The sequence below is a fragment of the Eptesicus fuscus genome, chromosome 3 (genome assembly GCF_027574615.1).
Source record: "Eptesicus fuscus isolate TK198812 chromosome 3, DD_ASM_mEF_20220401, whole genome shotgun sequence".
NCBI classification, from domain to species: Eukaryota; Metazoa; Chordata; class Mammalia; order Chiroptera; family Vespertilionidae; genus Eptesicus; species Eptesicus fuscus.
In genome coordinates this window covers 57,665,038-57,687,048 of record NC_072475.1, presented here as the reverse complement: position 1 = coordinate 57,687,048, position 22,011 = coordinate 57,665,038, and the positions used below count along the sequence as shown (strand labels likewise).

The window sequence follows — 22,011 nt, the reverse complement described above, 5'->3', positions numbered from 1 at the left end:
GATAATCGCTCCCAGAAAAAGCTGCTGATTTCACCTGTGGCTTACGTGTGTGGCAAATGAGCCCTGAGTTTAGGGACCCGTGTACACCCAAATACCTGGATGGCCTTTGCCCTGGGCCCCAGAGGAAAGTGAAGGTTTTGTGGGGGTGACTCATCAAATCTGGGGTTGCTGTTTACAGCCAAAGGCAGTAACCTTAGAGCAGGGAGGAGTCCCCTTCCCTTCCCCCCCAAAGGAAAGCGAAAGAGGCAAAGTTAACTGCTGTGAGCTGGGGTAGGACTAGCAGTCTCGCCCTAAACAGGGCTGAGGATGGCTGCGCCCGGCTACTTCCCGCTGCTGGTCGAGGGGTCCTGGGGTCCCGATCCCCCGAAGAGCTTGACCACCAAGTTGCAGTTGTACTTCCAGAGCCCGAAGAGATCGGGAGGCGGGGAGTGTGAGGTCCGACAGGAACCTGGCAGCCCGGCCCGCTTCCTGGTGCTCTTCCACCTGCTTGAAGGTGAGCGGGACCCGGGCCGGGGTGAGGGGAGACCATGGGGCTCTCCCTGCGGGGACAGGAGGACTGGGGCGCGCAGCGGACCGGCTCCAGCAGCAGCAGTTGGGGGTGGGCGGGTTGCCCTGCGCTTCCTGGAACTCAGCGGTGCGGCCTCTGGGAGGTGGCAGGTGGGGCAGAACCGCGCCAGGTAGAAGGAAAGGCGCTGAGAGCCCGGGCACTCGCCTCCTTTGACAAGGCTACTCGGTGCGTTAATGGGTTAACACACAGTGTGCTAATGGCAGCGTTGCATCTCTTGCGCTTTGGGTCTTCTGCCTATTAAGGCAGCAGTTCTAGAACTCCCCAGGTTGATGGGAACACGATTTTAAGGGAAGAGAAAGTTTCACGGGATAAAAGCCCAAATATAGGTTAGGGAGATACATTTGGTTGAAAATAGGTACGTTGATTTCTGTTGGGAGAGACCATGGAAATCAGACCTTTGAAGAGATTCCTGCAGCTATTCTGAGTGAGGACAAGTGAGTCCTTAACAATGAAAGTCAGTGGGGATGGAAGGGACATATTTGTGTGCTGTTCTGGATTTGGTGACTGATCCTGTGGGAATGGGCAGTGCGCCATTGTGCTCCATTTGAGAGGGAGGGAGAGGGAGAGCCCCTCTTATTTCTGTTAATTTTTAGGGGAGGAAAGGGGCTAAGCAATGGGAGGAGTCATGAGATTTCCCCATGGGTCAGGGAGCTGCCCAGTGGTTCTGGGGTCACCTGGGGAGGGGCAGAGGCCTGCTGAAAATCACATTGCCTGGGTGAAATAGAGGGGGTTATTGGAGGGAGATGGCAGCTTGCTCCTGATCACCTGTCTTTGTTGGAAGTTTGCTGGTACCTGTCCCTCTCTTTCAGGCTGGTCCTCAGACTGGGTTGAAGGAGGTTGAGAGTTTTAAGCTTTTGAGGGGGAAGTTCCTCCCCCCCCCCCCCCCCCCCCCCCCCCCTGCCCCGCAGGCAGTTGAGCAGCTGAGTTCTCTCCTGAGCTTCCTTTTACAGTTTACGAAAAGGGGAGGCCTTGTCTGGTGTGTTCAGTAGTTAGAACATCGGCCGTTTCACCAATAGGTTGCAGGTTCAATCCAGTGCTGATGTGTCTCTCTCACATCAAAGTTTCTCTCTCTCCCTCTCTCTCTTTCTACTTCCCTCTCTCCCTCCTTTCCACTCTCTCTAAAAATGAATGGAAAAAACATCATCCGGGGAGGATTAACAACAAAAGAAAAAATAAAGGGCGAGGACAAATACAAAACATCTGCTTGCTTAGGACACCCACTATGTTCTTTACGGGGAGGCAGGTGACCAGACACTCCCAGAGCTCACACCTTTTCCATTGGAATCTCACAGGAGAGGATGTGGACAACCCCTAGTCCCGCTTTCCTTCCCTGGATTTGAGAAGCATTTGGGCCAGAGGAGAGGCAAGGAGGCTTACAAGGCCATGAGAGCAACTGGAAAGCTTTAAGCAAGGATCCTGAAAGGAAAGAGGAGACCCAGTGAGGAAAGGGGTGCACAGATTGTGTGAAAGAAGTGAGGCAGGCAGGGGGCAGGAGACAGGAGACCTGCTTGGCTCAGAGCTTTATGGAAACAAGGTACACAGTTTTCCAAGGATTAATTTCACCAAGGAATGCACAGAAGGGCAGCTGTATGATGTCAGTCATTTCCTCAAGAGATGTTACCACTTTGATTCCAACTGTTAGCATCACCATGGTTCTGGCCCTTAGCATGTCATTAACCCTCAGCAGGTTAAACAGACACAGCCCAGCTCTGTCCTAGAGACTCAGGAGCCCTGAGTGTGGGTGGATGAGAGGGCATCAGCTCGTTGAACCAGCACCCTAGGTGACTCTAAAGCACTGAAGTTTGAGAATCCTGGTGTTTGATTACCCTGGATGAACAAAATGGGAGCCCATTATAGGAAATACAAACAGCATAAAAATATAACCAGTGCAAAATATAATTCTGTGATGATAACATCATTCTGTTCTAGCCCTCAAAGTAGAACCAATTTCAGTCTCCTGCCAGGCTTCTTCCTTCACCTGTTCAGCCCACGACCCTATACCTTCACCCCCAGGCTGCCCCAATGACCCCTTTGTGTTACCCCCAGCACAGACATCTCATAATCTGTGCAGCTGATGACCTTTTATGGTCAAAGTTCTTGGGGAGTGGAAAGTCCCAGTCAGTTTCGGTTTACTATCAGAAGACAGCCTTCTCAGCAGCAAGTTGCCAGGAAATTATTAACAATGAATGACCTGCCCTGGCAGTCCTAGGGCAGGAGAGCTTGTCTTTACAGGGAGACCCATCCCCTCCACACCAGGAAGTGGCCTCAGCAGGTGCAGGCTGGTCGTGTAACACGACTTTAGTCATATAATTCACATAATCAGGCTGAGCCCACCAGCATTTCTCTGTGGAAATTATGGTAGAGCACACCCGAACTATTGAGAAGCTGCATCTTACTTTTATATAGTTGATTGAATTTTTGAAAAGATGAGTGTAAATTGACTTGGAAGATTTTTGGATGTGTACATTTATCATTCTCTCTGGTCATAATTTGGCTCCTGATTATTGTCAGTCTCTTTGGGGTGAGGAAACCCATTAATAAAAGCAAATGTGGATGGTTTGAGATGAGTGCACAAAGGACATAGGTCTGGGTGGCTGGACATCAGAGATTCAGCCTTATTCCTCCCAGATTCACCTTTTCCTTGTTGGGGAGCACTTACTGATCTTGCTGCCATCTGCCCTCTTGAAGTAGTGGTGCCCATGCATATTGCACACAAACAGGAAGGCACATTTATTTATTTTTAAAATAACTTAATTGATTTCAGAAAGGAAGGGAGAGGGAGATAGACATATTAATGAGGAGCTAGAATAAAAACCCAGGCATGTGCCCTGACCTCTTGGTTCATAGGTCGATGCTCAACCACTGAGCCACACCAGCCCGAGCCAGGCTAGCACTTTTATTTTATTTTACTTTATTGTTATTTTTCTGAATCCTTACTCAAGGATATTTTTTTCATTGATTGGAAGGAATGAGGGAGAAAGAGAAAGAGAGAGAGAAAGGAAGAAACATAAATGTGAGAGAAACACATTGATTGGTTGCTTCCTGCATTCAACCCTGACTGTGGGGATCAAACCTGCAACCTATGCCCTTGACTGGGAATCGAACCCATGACCCTTTGGTGTGAGGGCTGACACTCTAACCATTGACCAATACTGGCCAGGGCCAGGCTGACACATTTAAATGTGGATATCCAGATATGGATATGACTACCAAAGTGTGGGGGATAATAAAAGGAGGGTTTCAATCACAGAGGTCCATGACTCTGGACAACCTGGCTTACACAACTTAGCTTCCTCTCTGGAACCGGGTTATTCTCCAGTCCTTACTCAAGCTTAGGGCAGCCCCTTAGGAGTCTCAGTGAAGGTATCTTCCCTCCCGTAAAGAGTGAAATTGGAGTCCGGCATTTCTTCTTATATTGTTTCTGGGGGACTGTTTCATCCAGTTGGCATCCTACCCTTCCATGGATGGTTGAGGTGGGAAAGCTATTTAAGCCCCTCTTTTTGAAAGATTCCTACCTGTATCCTTGGCCTCATCAGGCCAACCATATCAGAATGCAACATGGTAACCCAACATGCATGGCAGGGCTGCACTGTGAACAGTAGGGAACTCTCAAAGGTTCCCCTTCACCCTGACATTTTTGTACCATCTGACTATGTCGACCACATCTCCTCTTCTAAACTCACTCTCCATTCTCCACAGTCTGAGATACACTAACTTTGCCTTTCTTTCTCTGCCTGCCTCTTCTTATAACGTACATTTGCATACCTCTTGTGTGTGTTACAAAATTCATTCACAGACCACTGGTTTGAGTGAGAAAACTAATTTAAGAGAAGTTCAGATAGTTTCTCAATGTCACTCACCTAGAGTTGGAATTCTGATCCAGGTTTTTTGATTGCTTATGTTCACTGTTCAGTTTTTTTTCCTCACTACAGTCCAGCTGCCTGATGTGCTATTTTTATTTTTAATCTCTCCATCCATTTTTTCCTTTTCCTTTTATTATAAGATGTAAGGCTTTTTCCTTCACAAGTTAAAGAATTGATTGAAAAACTTTTAAACTATGCTCCAGGCCATTCTGCTACTGCTTACCCGAGTCACCTTCTTAAAACTTAGCTTTCATCATGCCATGTCCCCGCAGCTAATTTCCACTGCTCACCATGATGTAAACAACTTTATTTCCTTTACTGTGCAATAAATATTGCTCCTTTTCTTAGTGCCCACTGAGTATCAGGTACTATATTAAAGTTTTTTATGTTTCTTCAATTTAATCCACGTAACACCCATATAATACAATCTTTATTAATTGCTTATTATACAATAAGACTGAGGCTTTGGAAATACTCAAGGTTAAAAAAATAAGTTTAGAGGAGAAACCAAGATGGCGACATAGGTAAACACCTAAACTGCTGCCTCGCACAACAATTTCAAAACTACAACTAAAAGACAAAACGGACATCATCCAGAACCACAAGAAAGCTGGCTGAGTGGAAATTCTACAAGTAGAAGGAAAGAGAAAAGCATATTGAGACTCAGAGGAGCTGCAAAAGGCTGAGGTATGGAGACGTGCGCATGCGGAGCGGATTGGTAACTGAGTATGCAGCTGGCTGTCTCAAGCAGGAGGGAGACAAAAGCTCCCGACTGCGCTGAACTCCAGTTCCGGGTGAGACTCTGAGGATCCAGACTCATACGGGGTGAAACTGTACTGTCAGGAAAGAGAAAAGCACACTGAGACTCAAAGGAGCTGCATAAGCCAAGGTCTGGAGGCGCAGGCGAGGAGAGGGAGGGCAACTGAGTATGCAGCTGGTTTTCTCAAGCAGGAGGGAGACAAAAGCTCCTGACTGCACTGAACTCCAGTTCCAGGCAAGACTCTGGGAACCCAGACTCATTTGGGTCGAAACTGGACTGTCTGGCAGCGGGCGAATCTCGAGGGTGGCTTTCTCTCACAGGTGCATGCAGTGATTACCGCGGAACACTGAGACCCAGGGGTCTATTAAGGCAGGACTGACAGGAAGCCAAGGCTGTCTGCTGCACCCAGAGATTCTGTCCCATCCAAGCTGAGCACAGAGACTTTTGCAAGTCTTATCTCATAAGGGTGTCTTCAGCACAGAAGTTCTCCCAGCGTAGATACAGCTGATCCTCACAGCCAATTGACCTGGAGAGAAATTCCTCCCAGGGACACCAACAACAGTCAAGGCTTAACTACAACAAGACTGTGCACACAGCCCACAAAGGGGTGCACCAAGAGTGTCCACCTCAGGTAACTGGGGAGGCTGAACCACAGGGCCCCATAGGACACCTAGCACACAAAGCCACTCTATCAACTCAGGGAAGCAGCCAAAATGCAGAGACAAAGAAACAGAGCACAAATGAAAGACATGGAGGAAATCAAACGACTGGCTATAGAGTTCAAAACCACAGTTATAAGGTTTTTCAAGAATTTTCTAGAAAAGGCTGATAAATTTAGCAAGACCCTCAAGGATATGAAAAAAGACCAACTAGAAATTAAACATACACTGACTGAAATAAAAAATAATATACAGAGATCTAATAGCAGACTAGAGGAACGCAAGAACCAAGTCAAAGATTTGAAATACAAAGAAGCAAAAAACACTCAACTGGAAAAGCAAAAAGCAAAAAGAATCCAAAAAATATGAGGATAGTGTAAGGAGCCTCTGAGACAACTTCAGGCATACCAACATCCGAATTATGGGGGTGCCAGAAGAAGAGAGAGAGCAAGATACTGAAAATCTATTTGAAGAAACAATGACAGAAAACTTCCCCCACCTGGAGAAAGAAATAGACTTACAAGTCCAGGAAGTGCAGAGAACCCCAAACAAAAAGAATCCAAAGAGGACCGCACCAAGACACATCATAATTAAAATGCCAAGAGCAAAAGACAAAGAGAGAATATTAAAAGCAGCAAGAGAAAAACAGTTAGTTATCTACAAGGGAGCACCCATAAGATTGTCAGCTGATTTCTCAACAGAAACTATGCAGGCCAGATTGGAATGGCAAGAAATATTCCAAGTGATGAATAGCAAGAACTTATAACCAAGATTACTCTACCCAGCAAAGCTATAATTTAGAATGGAAGGTCAGATAAAGAGCTTCACAGATAAGAAAAAGCTAAAGGAGTTCATCACCACCAAACCAGTATTATATGAAACTAGCTTTCCCGTTGCAGGAAAATTCCTGCAATGGGATTTCCTGCTGCACTCTACCCCGCCTCCGTTCCTCCCTTGCCGCCCGCCTCGCCTTCTCCTCCGGCCCGCCCGCGTTTCCCTTTGCTCCGCCATTGTCGCCCGCCTCCGCCCCGCCCTTGCCGCCCGCCTCACCTTCTCCTCCGGCCCGCCTGCTTTTCCCTTCGCCCCCGGCCCCGCCTCCGCCCCGCCCTTGCCGCCCGCCTCGCCTTCTCCTCCAGCCCGCCCGCGTTTCCCTTCGCCCCCGGCCCCGCCTCCGCCCCGCCCTTGTCACCGGCCCCGCCTTCTCCTCCAGCCCGCCTTCGTTTCCCTTCGCCCCCGGCCCCGCCTCCGCCCCGCCCTTGTCACCGGCCCCGCCTTCTCCTCCAGCCCGCCTTCGTTTCCCTTCGCCCCCGGCCCCGCCTCCGCCCCGCCCTTGTCACCGGCCCCGCCTTCTCCTCCAGCCCGCCTTCGTTTCCCTTCGCCCCCGGCCCCGCCTCCGCTCCGCCCTTGCCGCCGGCCCCGCCTTCTCCTCCAGCCCGCCTTCGTTTCCCTTCGCCCACGGCCCTGACTTCGCTCCTCCCTTCTCCTCCCCCCGCCCCCCTGGCTTGCTTGCTTCTTCGAAGCTTTACTCCCCTTTGCAGCTCTTGGCTTCTTTCGACACTGTCTTGATATGCAAATTAGCCGCCATCTTTGTTGGGGCAATTTGCATACTTGTCCTGATTGGTTGGTGGGCGTGGCTTGGCTGGTGGGCGTGGCTTAGGTGTAGTGAAGGTGCGGTCAATTTGCATATTTGTCTATTATTATATTAGACTAGAGGCCCGGTGCACGAAATATATGCACGGAGGGGGGTTGTCCCTCAGCCCAGCCTGTACCCTCTCCAATCTGGAACCCCTCAAGGGATGTCAGACTGCCCGATTAGGCCCGATCTCACAATCCAGGACTGCTGGCTCCCAACTGCTTGCCTGCCTGCCTTCCTGAATGCCCCTAACTGCTTCTGCCTGCCAGCCTATCACCCCCTAACCACTCTGCTGCCAGCCTGTTTGCCCCCAACTTCCCTCCTCTGCTGGCCTGGTCACCCCTAACTGCCCTCTCCTGCAGGGTTGATCACCTCCAACTGCTCTCCCTTGCAGGCTTGGTCCCTCTCAACTGCCCTCCCTTGCAGTCCAGGTGCCTCCCAACTGCCCTCTCCTGCTGGCCATCTTGTGGTGGCCATCTTGTGTCCACATGGGGGCAGGATCTTTGACCACATGGGGGCAGCTATATTGTGTGTTGCAGTGATGATCAATCTGCATATTACTCTTTTATTAGATAGGATAGAGGCTTGGTACAGGGGTGGGGGGCAGCTGGTTTGCCCTGAAGGGCATCCCGGATCAGGTGGGGGTTCCCTCGGGGCGTGGGATGGCCTGAGCGAGGGGCCTGTGGTGGTTTGCAGGCTGGCTACGCCCCCTGGTAACCCAAGCGGAGGCCCTGGTATCTGGAATTTATTTTCCTTCTACAATTGAAACTTTGTAGCCTGGAGCGGAGCCAAGCCTGGGGCTCCCTCCGAGGCCGGCAGCCATTTGTGTTGGGGTTATAATTGAAACTTTGTTGCCTTAAGCGGGTGGGCCCGGCCTGGGTGTGTGGAAAGCTTTGCTTCCCCTGTTGCTGGCGGCAACCCTGGCCTGCTCTCTCAAGCTCCATTCTGCCGCCATTTGTTTGAATTTGTTTACCTTCTATAATTGAAACTTTGTAGCTTGAGTGGAGGCTTAGGCCTGGCAAGGGCAGATGGAAAGCTTGGCTTCCTCTGTTACCTAGGAAACCTTGCTCTCTGTGGCTGTAGCCATCTTGGTTTGGGTTAATTTGCATACTTGCTCTGATTGGATGATGGGCGTGGCTTGTGGGCGTGGTTTGTGGGTTTGTCGGAGGTGTGGTCAATTTGCATATTTGTCTATTATTAGATAGGATGCTGAAGGGTATTCTTTAAGAAGAGGAAGAAGAAGAAAAAGGTAACGAAAAAATTATGAACAACAAATGCATATCTATCAACAAGTGAATCTAAAAATAAAGTGAATTAAAACTCTGAGAAACAGAATAAACTGGTGAATATCATAGAATCAGGGGCATAGAAAGGGAGTGGACTGACAATTCTCGGGGGGAAAAGGGTGTGGGGGTGCGGGAAGAGACTGGACAAAAATCGTACACTATGAATGAGGACAGTGCGGGGGGGTAAGGGCAGAGGGTGGGGTAGGAACTGGGTGGAAGGGAGCTATGGGGGCTAAAAAGAGGAATAATTGTAACAATCTGAACAATAAAGATTTATAAAATAAAAAAAAATAAGTTTAAAGATAGAATTCAAATCCATGTCTGTTTGCTAAACTTTTTTCTTTTTTTTTTTATCACATAAGGCCTCTCTTGGGGAAATGACTGAGTAATTGATTAATGATGACAAAGCCTTTGGAAATACATAATAATTTTGTTAATAAAGATTGCTTAACAGTTATCCTTCTCTTTCTCCTCCTTCTTCTTTTTTTGGTATTTCAGTTCGGCAGAACGTTCTGGAGAGAGAGAACCACGAGTTAGCATGGCCAGGAAAAGGAACATTGAAGTTAACCGTCAAGTTGCCTCCAGCTCCAAATGAAGTCCATGATGCCTCTAAGGAGAAAATTCCAGCAAATGTAAGTAAAGGAGCGAGTAGCCAGGAAGTAGGCTGTTCTCCCAAGTTGTGCGGGATGGGAAGCACAATGAGGAACACCTAGTGGAACAAAAAATATAAATCAAACTGCTGTGAGAAATGCAACTTACAGATGTGGTGGGATAGGTATGGGATAATGAAGGAGGAGGCACTTTTTCTTCGATGTTAGACACTTTTGGAAAAGTCAAGATTTGGGGTTATAATAAGGGAGGTTTGAGACATAAAATTTTGGGTTGCTCTTAACCTGGAACTTGCTGTATTTGTTTTACTTTTACATTGTTTTGAGGAGATAGCAATTCATACTGCATGTACTAAGTATTTCCTAAAATGGTATAGTAATAGTATCTACCTTGTTGATTTGTAGGATTGTTGTGAGGGTTGGATGAGACAACCTGTGTAAAGCAAATGGTACAGTGTTCATAGGAAAGACTCAATAAATGTTAAATGGGGGAAAGATGTAGATCTTACCCCATGCCCCGGACACTTGGTATACATTGTTCTGAGTAAGTGGAGGTGCCACTACATCTGGGGGACATTCAAAAGCATTATTGCTGGAATTTTTCACTATTGTGTTTGTTGACCCTATATCTCTATGCTGGTCTCAGGCACATTTTCTTAATATAAAAAAATTTTGCATTATTGGTAATTTATTAATGCTACTTTATTGTTTGAATTTCAGGAATCCAAGACCAAAGAACATGCCAAAAAACCAGGTAAAGTCTCAATTGAGATGACTGGCCTTCATGAGGCAGTTTTGCTTTGATTAAAGATGGCACTTGTAGACATCATCCTTACCTTCTTTACTTCACCAGGCAGGTTTTCCTCAGCTTGGCGATGGCTTGGGATGCATCCTCTTTATACAGTACTCGCAGCCACTTGAGCTCTAAGGCTCAGGTCAGGAGGATGGAAACAGGTCTCTCTGTGGGGACTGGGAGACAACTTGCAATTGAGGGGAGGGCCAAGAGATGCCTGGGGGAAGGTGATGAACTGACCTTTAGAACCCCTTGTGCCCAAGCAGCTATTGAGAAGAAAGTACATGATGTATCAGTGGGTGCTGTGTGTGGCTAAATCAGTTTCTGAGCACTGGGTGTGGAAAGTGCTGTCCTCAGGAGCCACTACAGGAAGGTGTGGGTCCTCCGTGGATAAAAGCTTCTGATGCTGGGTGCAGGTTGGGGTGCAACCCTCCAGACCAGCAGCAGCTCTTCTTGTCCCATCTGCTGTAAGATAGAGCCCGACACCTAGTGGCTGTTGTGGAGTCTGTTGCTTAACTAGTGACTGGGTGTTAGCCTGTAGCACCTGACATTTACTAAAGAAGCAACTGGTTTTCTGGGCTAAGCATGGTGTTATAAAGGGGAGAAAATGGTGAAATGTGTTGAATGGCTGAGCAAGAGAGATAAAGTGATACATATTCAGATGTTAGGGAAAAGAAAATTCCAAAAAATGTGTAAATATGTTCTTCTAAAGTGGAAGTTGTATTGAGAACATGTTTAGATTTTTGCAACTTCCTCTTTTTGAAAATGGCACTCGGATGAGAACATGGGGCCATTGTCAGAACTCTAGAAATTCATTGGAATGGTGAGCAAAATGAGCATGGGGGGTGGTTACCTTGTAGGTCCCACATATAAGGGATGAGGAGAGCAGAGGACACAGCACCATGAAGGCACTAGGCATGCCTGAAACCCATAGCTTCAAGTTAAAGATTGACAGGCAGTGACAGAGCAGGGAAAGGCACACACCAACATCAGGGGATATGAGCACTAAGCCAGGGTCCTGTTTCAGGCCAAGCTGATCTGGGTTGGGCCTCAAAGGTGGAAACCAGCAAGTGGAAGAACTAGAAGAAAAGAGACGAACAAGTGCAGAGAAATACTGGTCACTTGTGTTCAGCAAATTCTGTTTATTCCAAGTCTGTATTTCAAGCCTGGACCCTCTTCTAAATCCTAGAGCTGTGTCTGACCTTTCTGTTGGAAAATTTGTTAGCGCCAACGTGTCTGAAGCCATGTGTGTCATCTGCCTCCAAACCAGTGCCCTCTTCTGTCTTTTTGACTTCTCTTCAAGTACATAACCACTTTGCCCATCACCTACTAGAAATTTGTCTTTTCTTTAAGCTTTCAAAAATGTTGGTCTCATTCATTCCTCCCTCTGCCCAGGCCGCCATTATTACTTTACAAATCCAGCATGGCAGGGATACCCTGCTTAGTCTCTCTGTACCTGATGTCTCTCTTCTCCTTAAATCTGACCAGTCCTGTGTATTGCTGGATATCTGGTCATCTTTTTCACAGAAACCTTCCCTGGCTCACCTTACCACCAACTGCAAGATAAAGTCCAGACCACATTCTGGCTGAAGCTGACTTTTCTGGCCTCATTTTTTACATCTCTGTACATGAGAGCTCCTTGAGCTTTATTGGTCAGAACACCATTTCCTAAATAGTTTGGCACAACACGATACTCTGCCTGTACTCTGTTGCTCACAGTACTTACTCTCTACCCCACTTTTCTCTTCCTAAATTCAATAGACCCTTCAAGATCTACTCAGATTCCTCCTCTTCTCTAAAGCCTTTCCAAGCCAGCCAATCCCTTTATCTCTCTTTCCTGGAATCTTGACTTAATTATTGGTGCTGTTTATATGGCAATGCCTCTCTTGACAAAGTTTCTAATAGTGGGATGATAAAACTATATTGCTAGCAAGGCTCTTATCATTCACTCAATCCAGTAGTCTCACTTTTAAATTAAGAGATGTGCCCAAGGTGACTTGGCTAAAGAGTGGTGGAGTCAGGGGTTGAACTCATAGAGCCTCACCCCCAGCCTAGTACTCATTCTGGTTTGTCACACCTGTCTCATTGCATGCTAGTTTATGTTGCTATTGAATCCTCAAGCTATTTTTTATTTGGCATGTGTGTGTGTGTGTGTGTGTGTGTGTGTGTGTGTGTGTATTTGTTGGCGTGATCTAACTGCTCTAACAAACAACTCCCCAGATCACAGTGCAGTGTAGTTGGCAGCTAGGGTGGTGGGTGGAGTCCAGAGTGCTTTATGCAGTCATTTGGGAATCCAGGGCTCCTTGACACATGGCCTCTAAGGTCACTGCAAGAGAGAATGGAGATTGGGAAGATGGCTGCTGACAGGAAGGCAGACAGCAAGAAAGTGCGTGAGTGAGAGAACGAAAGGAGTGTGTGTGGTCATACAGGGAATGTTTATTTGTGATTTGAGGGAAAGCTATACGCCAAGGGACTGTTGGGGATTGCCAGACAGGGTTTCCCTGACCGGGCAGCCTCCACTGCTACTGAAATCCCTCCCGGAGTAACCAGCTCTGATGCGGACACTGCGCCATCTTGGAGGGGAGAGTGTTTGTTATCAGAAGTCTAAAAATCCCGGAATCTACAACAACACCACCCAGGGAACAGCTGTGAAACCAGGAACACGGGTCCCCAAGCAACGCGAATATGCAGACTCGGAGGAGCTCTGCACCTTCTTATGGAAAGGTCATAGTTCACCCAGGAAAAGGTGAGGCCTGTGATGCAGGCAGGAGAGAGAAACGCACACCATGGGAGCTAGAGGATCTGGGGAAGACTTCGCCCACAAAAATCTGTGGCCATTGAGGCTAGTGTGATCCGTAAGTGTGGACGGGGATCTGTAGGGCTGCTAACAGTAGGAAACTCTAAAAAGAGACCCATAGCTGAACTGGGCACAAAATGGCAGCCTAAAAATATTAACAGTGTGCTGGCAGCTTAGAGCCAGGGGGGAAAGACTGCACAGACTTTTGAGCAGCGCCCGAGGGTGAAAGTCACGCACTTACTCTGGCTCTTTTTTCTATTTCTTTCTTTTTTTTCCCCCCTTTAAATCCTTGCTTTTGATTACTAAGCCCAGAACATAGGATCACCCAATTGGGGACACTCTAAGAGACTGCAGGAGAAAGTTGTTTTTGAGGAACCTGGGGATTAGAGCGGAGAAGAACAATCAGAGAACCAGCTCTGTGGTAGCCCATTCCCTCAAACCAGTATTAAGTGTGACAGGGAAAAGAAAATATAAGCACTAGCTAGAGAGGACTTATACCTGGAGGTCCACCCAGAAACACTGCCACCCAGGGGTTGAATCACAAATTGACTCTTGCGTAAACACAAATGAAGGAGTATAAGAAACAAAGAAGTACTGCCTGCATGAAAATCAGGACAGTGGCTTACAACACTGAGGAGCAGTGGAGGACAGGGAACTTTAATATTGTCCTGACTAGGAAACAGATGTGCCAAACAGAACAGTAGAGGAAGTGAATGACCTTCACTACTGCATATTTTTGTTTTTATTTTATTTTTTTCAGCTTTTGCTTAAGAAACTATTTTTTTTCTTTTTACCACACTTGATTTTACCTTTTTAATTATTACATTTTTATTTTTAATCAGTATTATTACTACTACTATTTTATCTTTTTTTTAAAGTGTCATTTTATTTTCTCTTTATTTTATTTTGGGATTAGTGCTCTACATTCTATTTTCAACTTTCCTTTAGCATCATTTTACTCCATCTCAACTTTACCTTTATGCCAACACTCTCTTCCTCATTTTTCCCCTTTTGTTGTCCTGTTTCTCTTATTCTATTCCTGCTTTAGATTTTCCCTATTCCTTCTTTTTACCCCCTGTTAAATTTCACCCTACTTATATATCTAATTTCCAATCCCCTGCTCTAAGTCCATACACACCCCTCTCTTCTCTTTCTCCACTAACCAAAATTTTCCTCTCTCTGTCCTTTTGTTGTTGTTTGCTTGATTGTTGATTATATTGGTTTATTTTATGCTTGTTAGTGAGATTGTTTCGCTTTTTCCTTTTGTTTTTTTTTTTGTTTTGGTTTTCTTTGTTTTTTGCTTCTGTTTTCCCTCGCCTCATTTGATATTAGTTGCTGTTTGTAGTTTGCATTCATCTCTAGGTATTTGTTGCTGACATTTGTTGGGATTACTGGCTGTTCTATTGGAGTTTTCTCCCCATATAAATAGTTTTTCCCTGTTCTTTTTATTCTCTTTCTTTTCTCTTACTTTTTTCTCTTTTCCCAATTTCATTTTTGCACTCATTTTTTTTCTCTATTTTGTCTTTTTTTTTTCTCTTCTTCTTTCTTTCTTATCCTCTAATTCTATTTTCTCAGGTGGTCACCTTTATTTGCTAAATATTAGTATCATGAATACATTTGTATTCAGTGCCTTGTGTGCTGTGCCTTGTTGTGTTGTATTTTGTGCCTTTAAATCAATGCAGAAGAGAGAGAACTACATAACCAAACACCGGAGAAGAGAGATCATGGGGAGACAAAGAAACAACCTGCATATAACAGAAAAGCAGGCATCACCAGAAAAGAAAGTAAACAAAATGGAGGCAAGCAACCTGTCAGAAAAAGGATACAGAGAAATGGTCATAAGGTGTATGAAAAGAATGGAAGACAAATTCAACAATATGTGCAAGAACCAAGAGGAAATGAAGAAGATCCAAGGAGAAATGAAAAATGACATTGCTACTATAAAGAACTCAATAGAAAGCATCAACAGTAGATTAGAAGAAGCAGAGGACCGCATCAGTGAGCTAGAAGACAAGTTAGGAAAAAATACCAGAGCACAGCAGCTTCTAGAAAAATAATTAAAAAGCAGGAGGAGAGCCTAAGGGAACTTTGGGACAACACAAAACAAAACAATATCCGCATAATAGGGGTGGCAGAAGGAGAGGAAACTGAGCAAGGAACAGAAAACCTGTTTGACAAAATAATGACAGAAAACTTCCCCAATATAGGGAAGAAAACACTCACACAAATCCAAGAAGGTCACAGAGTCCCAAACAAAATGAAGCCCAAAAGACCGACACCAAGGCACATCATAAACACGAATGACAAAGTAAGAAACTTAAAAGTGGCCAGAGAGAGATAGAAAGTTACATACAAAGGATCCTCCATCAGACTAGTGACTGATTTCTCAACAGAAACACATCAGGCCAGAAGGGAATGAAATGAAATATACAAAGTCATGATGCAAAGGAAGGGTCTCAATCTAAGAATACTATACCCAGCAAGGCTGTCAATCAAAATTGAGGGTGAAATCAGAACCTTCAGACAAAAAAGGACTAAGGGAGTTTATTACCACCAAACCACCAATGCAAGAAATGCTAAAGGGTCTGCTGTAAAAAGAAGAAATTTAAAGTGAAGAAGGAACACATGGGTAAAGAATAAAAATGTTGACAAAAAAGTACCTATCAATAATAACTTTAAATGTAAATGGATTAAATATCCCAATCAAAAGATATAAGGTAACTGAGTGGATAAGAAAACATGACCCATATATCAACTATCTACAGGAAACCCACCTCAGAAAAAAAGTTGAACACAGACTGAATGTGAAGAGAGAGAAAAAGGTTTTCAGACAAATGGAAATGAAAAAAAAGCTGGGGTAGCAATACTTATATCTAACAAATTAGATATCAAAGTGAAGGACATAACAAGAGATAAGGAAGGCCACTTCATAATACTAAAGGGAGCAATCCAACAAGAAGAAATAACTCTGGTAAACATATACGTAAACCAATACAGGAGCATCCAAATACATAAAAGAAAACTTCTGGAGGATATCAAGGGAGAGAATGACAGCAATACAATCATATTAGGGGACTATAATACCCCAATATCACTATTGGGCAAATCCTCAAAACAAAAAATCATCAAAGAAACATCATTCCTAAATGACTCACTAGATTAGATGAAATTAATTTACATCTTCAGAACATTTAACCCCAAAGCCGCAGAATATACATTCTCTCAAGTGCACATGGGTCATATTCAAAGATAGACCACAGGCAAAGTCTCTTCAAATTCAAGAAGATAGAAATCATATAAATCATTTTCTCAGGTCACAATGGCATAAAACTGGAAATCAACTACAATAAAAACAATCTAAAAAAACCAAACACCTGGAGACTAAATAGCATGCTATTAAACAATGACTGGGTTACCAGAGAGATCAAAGAAGAAATAAAAAACATCATGGCAACAAACGACAATGAAAACACAACAATCCAAAATCTATGGGACACAGCGAAAGCAGTCTTGAGAGGGAAGTTCATAGCTCTACAAGCCTACTGCAAAAAAAACAAGAAACAATGGTAATAAATTACCTAACCCTACAAATCAAAGCGTTAGAGAGAGAGCAACAAGATAAGCCCAGTGTAAGCAGAAGGAAAGAAATAATAAAGATCAGAGCGGAGATAAACGACATAAAGACCAAAGAAACAATACAAAAGATCAACAAAACCAAGAGCTGGTTCTTTGAAAGGATAAACAAGATTGATGAACCTCTAGCCAGGCTCACCAAGAAGCAAAGAGAGAGGACCCAAATAAACAAAATCAGAAAGGAAAGAGGAGAAATAACAACAGACCCCAGAGAAATACAAAGGATTGTTTTAAAAAAAATACTATTAACAACTCTATTACTACAAATTGGACAACCTGGAGGAAATGAACAGATTCTAGAAAAATACATCCTTCCAAAACTCAATCAGGAAGAATCTAAAAATCACAATAGGCCAATAACTATGGAAGAAATTGAAGCAGTCAACAAAAATCTTCCGGCAAACAAAAGCCCAGGGCCAGACAGCTTCACAGGGGAGTTTTACCAAACATTTAAGGTGAACTAAAACCTATCCTCCTCAGATTATTCCAAAAAATTCAAGAGGAAGGAACACTTCCAAGCTCCTTCTATGAAGCCAGCATCACCCTAATACCAAAACCAGATAAAGACAACACAATTAAAGAGAATTATAGGCCAATATCCCTCATGAACATAGATGCCAAAATCCTCAACAAAATTCTAGCAAATCAGATCCAGCAGTACATCAGAAAGATCATACACCATGACCAAGTAGGATTTATCCCAGGAATGCAAGGATGGTACAATATTCGCAAATCAATAAACGTGATATATCACATAAACAAATTGAAGGAGAAAAATCATATAGTCAGATCAATTGATGCAGAAAAAGCATTTGACAAAATCCAACACCCTTTCTTGATAAAAACTCTCAGCAAGGTGGGAATAGAAGGATCATACCTCAACATAATAAAAGCCATATATGACAAACCTACAGCCAACATCGTACTCAATGGGCAAAAACTAACCATTTCCCGTAAGAACAGGAACAAGACAGGGATGCCCTCTCTCACCACTCCTGTTTGACATAGTACTGGAAGTATTAGCCATTGCAATTAGATAAGAAGAAGAAATAAAAGGCATCCAAATTGGAAAAGAAGAAGTAAAACTGTCCTTATTCGCAGATGACATGATACTGTACATAAAAAACCCTAAAGACTCCATCAAAAAATTATTAGACTTAATAAATGAATTCGGCAATGTATCAGGATACAAAATTAACGCCAAGAAATCTATGGCATTTCCATACACCAATAGTTAATTTACAGAAAGAGAGACTAAAAAAGCAATCCCATTTACCATCGCACCAAAAAAATTAAGATACCTAGGAATACACTTATCTAAGGAGGTAAAAGACCTATACACGGAAAACTACAGGACACTGAAAAAAGAGATAGAGGAAGATATTAACAGATGGAAGAACATACCATGTTCATGGATTGGTAGAATCAACATCATTATAATGTCCATAATACCCAAAGCAATCTATAGATTCAGTGCACTCCCTATTAAAATACCAACAGCATATTTCACAGACCTAGAAAGAACTCCCCAAAAATTCATCTGGAATAAAAAGAGACCCCTAATAGCTGCAGCAATCCTGAGAAAGATGAACAAAATAGGTGGGATCTGAATACCAGATTTCAAGCTGTATTACAAAGCCACTGTTCTCAAAACAGCCTGGTACTGGCACAAGAACAGACATATAGTCCAATGGAATAGAATAGAGAACCCAGAAATCGACCCAAACCACTATGCTCAATTAATATTTGACAAAGGGGGCATGAACATACAATGGAGTCAAGACAGTCTCTTCAATAAATGGTGTTGGGAAAATTGCACAGATACATGCAAAAAATGAAATTAGACCACCAACTTACACCATACACAAAAATAAACTCAAAATGGATAAAGGTCTTAAACATAAGACAAGAAATCATAAAAATACTAGAGGAATCCCCAGGCAGAGAAATCTCAGACATATGCTGAAGCAATTTCTTCACCGATACTGCTCCTAGGGCAATGAGAACTAAAGAGGAAATAAACAAAGGGACTACATCAAAATAAAAAGCTTTTGCACAGCAAAAGAAACCACCAACAAAACAACAAGAAAGCCCACTGTATGGGAGAACATATTTGCCAATGTTATCACGGATAAAGGTTTAATCTCCAACATTTACAGGGAACTCATACAGCATAACAAAAGGAAGATAAACGATTCAATAAAAAAAGGGCAACTGACCTAAATAGATACTTTACGAAAGAAGAGAGAAAGAAGATACATATGAAAACATCCTCAAAGTCACTAATTATCTGAGAGATGCAAGTCAAAATGACAATGCGGTAACATCTCACACCTGTTAGAATGGCTATCATCAACAAACAACAAGTGCTGGCGAGGATGCAGAGAAAAAGGAACCCTGGTGCACTGCTGGTGGGAATGCAGACTGGTGCTGGCACTGTGGAAACAGTATGGAGTTTCCTAAGAAAACTAAAAATGAAATTCCCATTTGACCCAGTAATCCCACTTCTAGGAATATATCCCAAGAAACTAGAAACACCAATCAGAAAGGATATATGCACTCTTATGTTCATAGCAGCACTATTTACAGTAGCTAAGATTTAGAAACAGCTTAAAATGCCTATCAGCAAATGAGTGGATTAGAAAACTATGGTATATCTACACAATGGAATACTATGAAAGAAAAACATCACATGATCTCACTAATTTATGGAAAATAAAGAATATTATAACCCAATGAATAAAAAGATAGATACAAAGGCAACGCAGCATCAAACATCCTGTCAAATTACAGCGGGAAGGCTGGGGAGTGTTGGGGAAGGTGGAGGAAAGAGATCAACAGAAGGACTTGTATGCATGCATATAAGCACAACTAATGGACACAAGACACTGGGCAGAGGGGTTGGGGGAGGCGGGGAGATGAGGGCATGTTCCAGGAGATAGGAGAGGCTGGGGGAAGGTCAATGGGGAAAAAAAAGGAGATATATGTAGTACTATTTGTAATACTTTAAACAATAAAATAAAATTTTAAAGAAGAGAGAGAATGGAGATCCATATGAAGGAGACACGTATTGGTTATGCTTGGAAGTGGAATTCACCCCTTCTTCCCATATTCCATTAGCCACACCAACCCTACTATAGGAATTTAACTATAGGAAGTCTGGGCAATATATTCCAGAAAGAAAACAAAATGAATTTGATAAGCATATGACATTTTACTCTGCCATAATAAACATTTACAAATATCAGTTTCTCTTCTCATTTTTCTTGAAAACCTCCATTAGAAAAATAAGTTCCTTAGCTAATGCTTTTTGTATGTACCCCTCTCCACATATCCAGTACCTTCAACATAACAAGGGCTCCAACTGAATAGTTGTGCAGAGAATGTCTAAAGATCCTATTATACCCATCATGCTTCACTGCACTGGATTAAGCATAAAGTGAGACTGACTTTATGTATATGTATAACTCACTTATGGTCAACAACGGGGAGGAACAAGCTGGCTGGAGTGATTGCTATTCACTGAGTTTGATGTGCACATGTAGCCCTCTAAGCCATTTTAATTTCTCTGTGTATCTCCTAGTCATTCAGCGCAAGCATCTTTTTTCTCTTCAGTGATGGGAAGTACTGCTTTTCAGAGCATAAAGTGTTAGATCGTGCTCATGTTCGGCATCATCAGATATTCTTGCTTTCTTCCAGTGGTCCAAACACTAAATCTCCAATTCAACGAACATTCATTGAGCCTCAAGTATATACCCTGTGCTAGCAATACCAGGATGCATAAACATGTTCCTTGCTTTTGAGAAACTGAGTTCAATAATTATACTATGGTGCTGTGATAGAAGTATATGTCAGCAGAAAAAGGTGTAATGAAATTGAACATCATCATCATAATTCCTTTATGCTAAAAACCTTTTAAGATCTGTTTTTATTTGAGTTAGCTAAGAGGTTGGGAAGGAAAGAAGACAGTGTCTTATGATAATTTACTTTGTTAAAATCACGGTAGAGAAATATAACATCTTGACCTCTGTTTTATTCCTAAAATCAGATGCATCAGAAGATACACAAATGTCTGTCAACAGAAGATCAGAAAAAAAGGAAGATATCCCAGAGCGATGTGAAAATATTCCCTCTTTGGTTGCGTTTGAAAATCTCAAAGCAAATGTGACTGACATTACGCTAACCTTGTTGGTGGAGAACATAAGTGGCCTGTCCAGTGATGATTTCCAAGTGGAAGTAATACGAGATTTTGATGTTGGCGTAGTTACCTTTCGAAAATACATAGGTAAGATGAAGTGACCCTTCTTTTCGGTCTTTTTTGCACAGCACTTTGGGATTTGGGACACCCAGCTAATGGAATGTCTCTGAAAGTTTGACTCTTGTTAGGAGCTGGTAAGAGAGGACTCCAAGTCAATATAGATCCTTTTTTATTTGAAAGAGAAGCAATTTTGTTGTGAATCCAAATTATGGCATGTTTAATAAATTAAATTTATTGTATGAGTTTTGTGTGTATGTGTGTGTGTATGTTTGTGTGTGTGTGTTTGTGTGTGTGTGTGTGTGTGTGTGTGTGTGTGTGAGAGAGAGAGAGAGAGAGAGAGAGAGAGAGAGAGAGAGAGAGAGAAAGAGGATACACCCAAATGAAAATCTAAGTGAAGTCCAAGGATCTTAAAGTGAGTGTTTCCACGTGTTACCTCATTGAGAGAAGTAAATATTGATCTGTGTTACCATGAAGTAATAATTATAATACTAGCAAATACTCAAATGCTGTTACTCTAAGTCAGGGACTATGCTAAGCTCTTTACATGTATTAACTGATTTGTTCCTTTTAACAATCTTTTGAGATGATTGTTATTATTTCTCATTTTACACCTGAGGAGACAGAGGTTCAGAGATGCTAATAAATGAAGAACTGGATTTGAACCCTGGCAGCATACCTCTATCCAGCCTGTACTGTTATCCCCTTTACCATATATCTTCTCAGTGTTTTCATGGTCATCCGCATATGCAGGGAGAGTACGTGCATGTGGTGCAGAAAATGAGTGCTCTTTGAGGTCTGTGGGAGGAGTCTGTGAGTTGGAAGAGCCATCTCCAGACAAATGGGGACATTTTCCAGTTCCAAGCCCTCACTGTTCCATAGCTGTGGCAGTGGAATGGTTCATTAAGAGCACAGGTCATGCCCTGGCCAGGTGGCTCACTTGGTTGGAATGTTATCCCGTGCATCAAAAGGTGGGTTCGATGTTGATGTTTTTCTGTCACATTGATGTTTCTCTCACTCTCTCCCTTCCTTTCTCTCTCAAGTCAACAAAAACGTATCTCAGGTGAAGATAAAAAAAGAAAGAGCAAGGCCATTAAGTAAAAATTCTAGCTTCAACATTTAAGTAATTATCTGGGGTTGGCCAAGTTACTATCAC

General features: G+C 43.4%; 1 protein-coding gene across 1 annotated transcript in view; it reads left to right on the top strand.

The window, feature by feature from the left end:
• The first annotated feature begins 250 nt into the window (after positions 1-250).
• The window catches only part of LOC129148584 (protein mono-ADP-ribosyltransferase PARP14-like), a 67,456-nt gene continuing 45,695 nt past the window's right edge, over positions 251-22,011 (top strand). The window contains exons 1-4 of the mRNA XM_054713918.1: positions 251-493; positions 9,268-9,401; positions 10,098-10,131; positions 20,649-20,885. Coding sequence (XP_054569893.1) covers positions 307-493; positions 9,268-9,401; positions 10,098-10,131; positions 20,649-20,885 — 592 coding nt within the window. The 5' untranslated portion in view covers positions 251-306. The remainder of the gene's footprint in view (positions 494-9,267; positions 9,402-10,097; positions 10,132-20,648; positions 20,886-22,011) is intronic.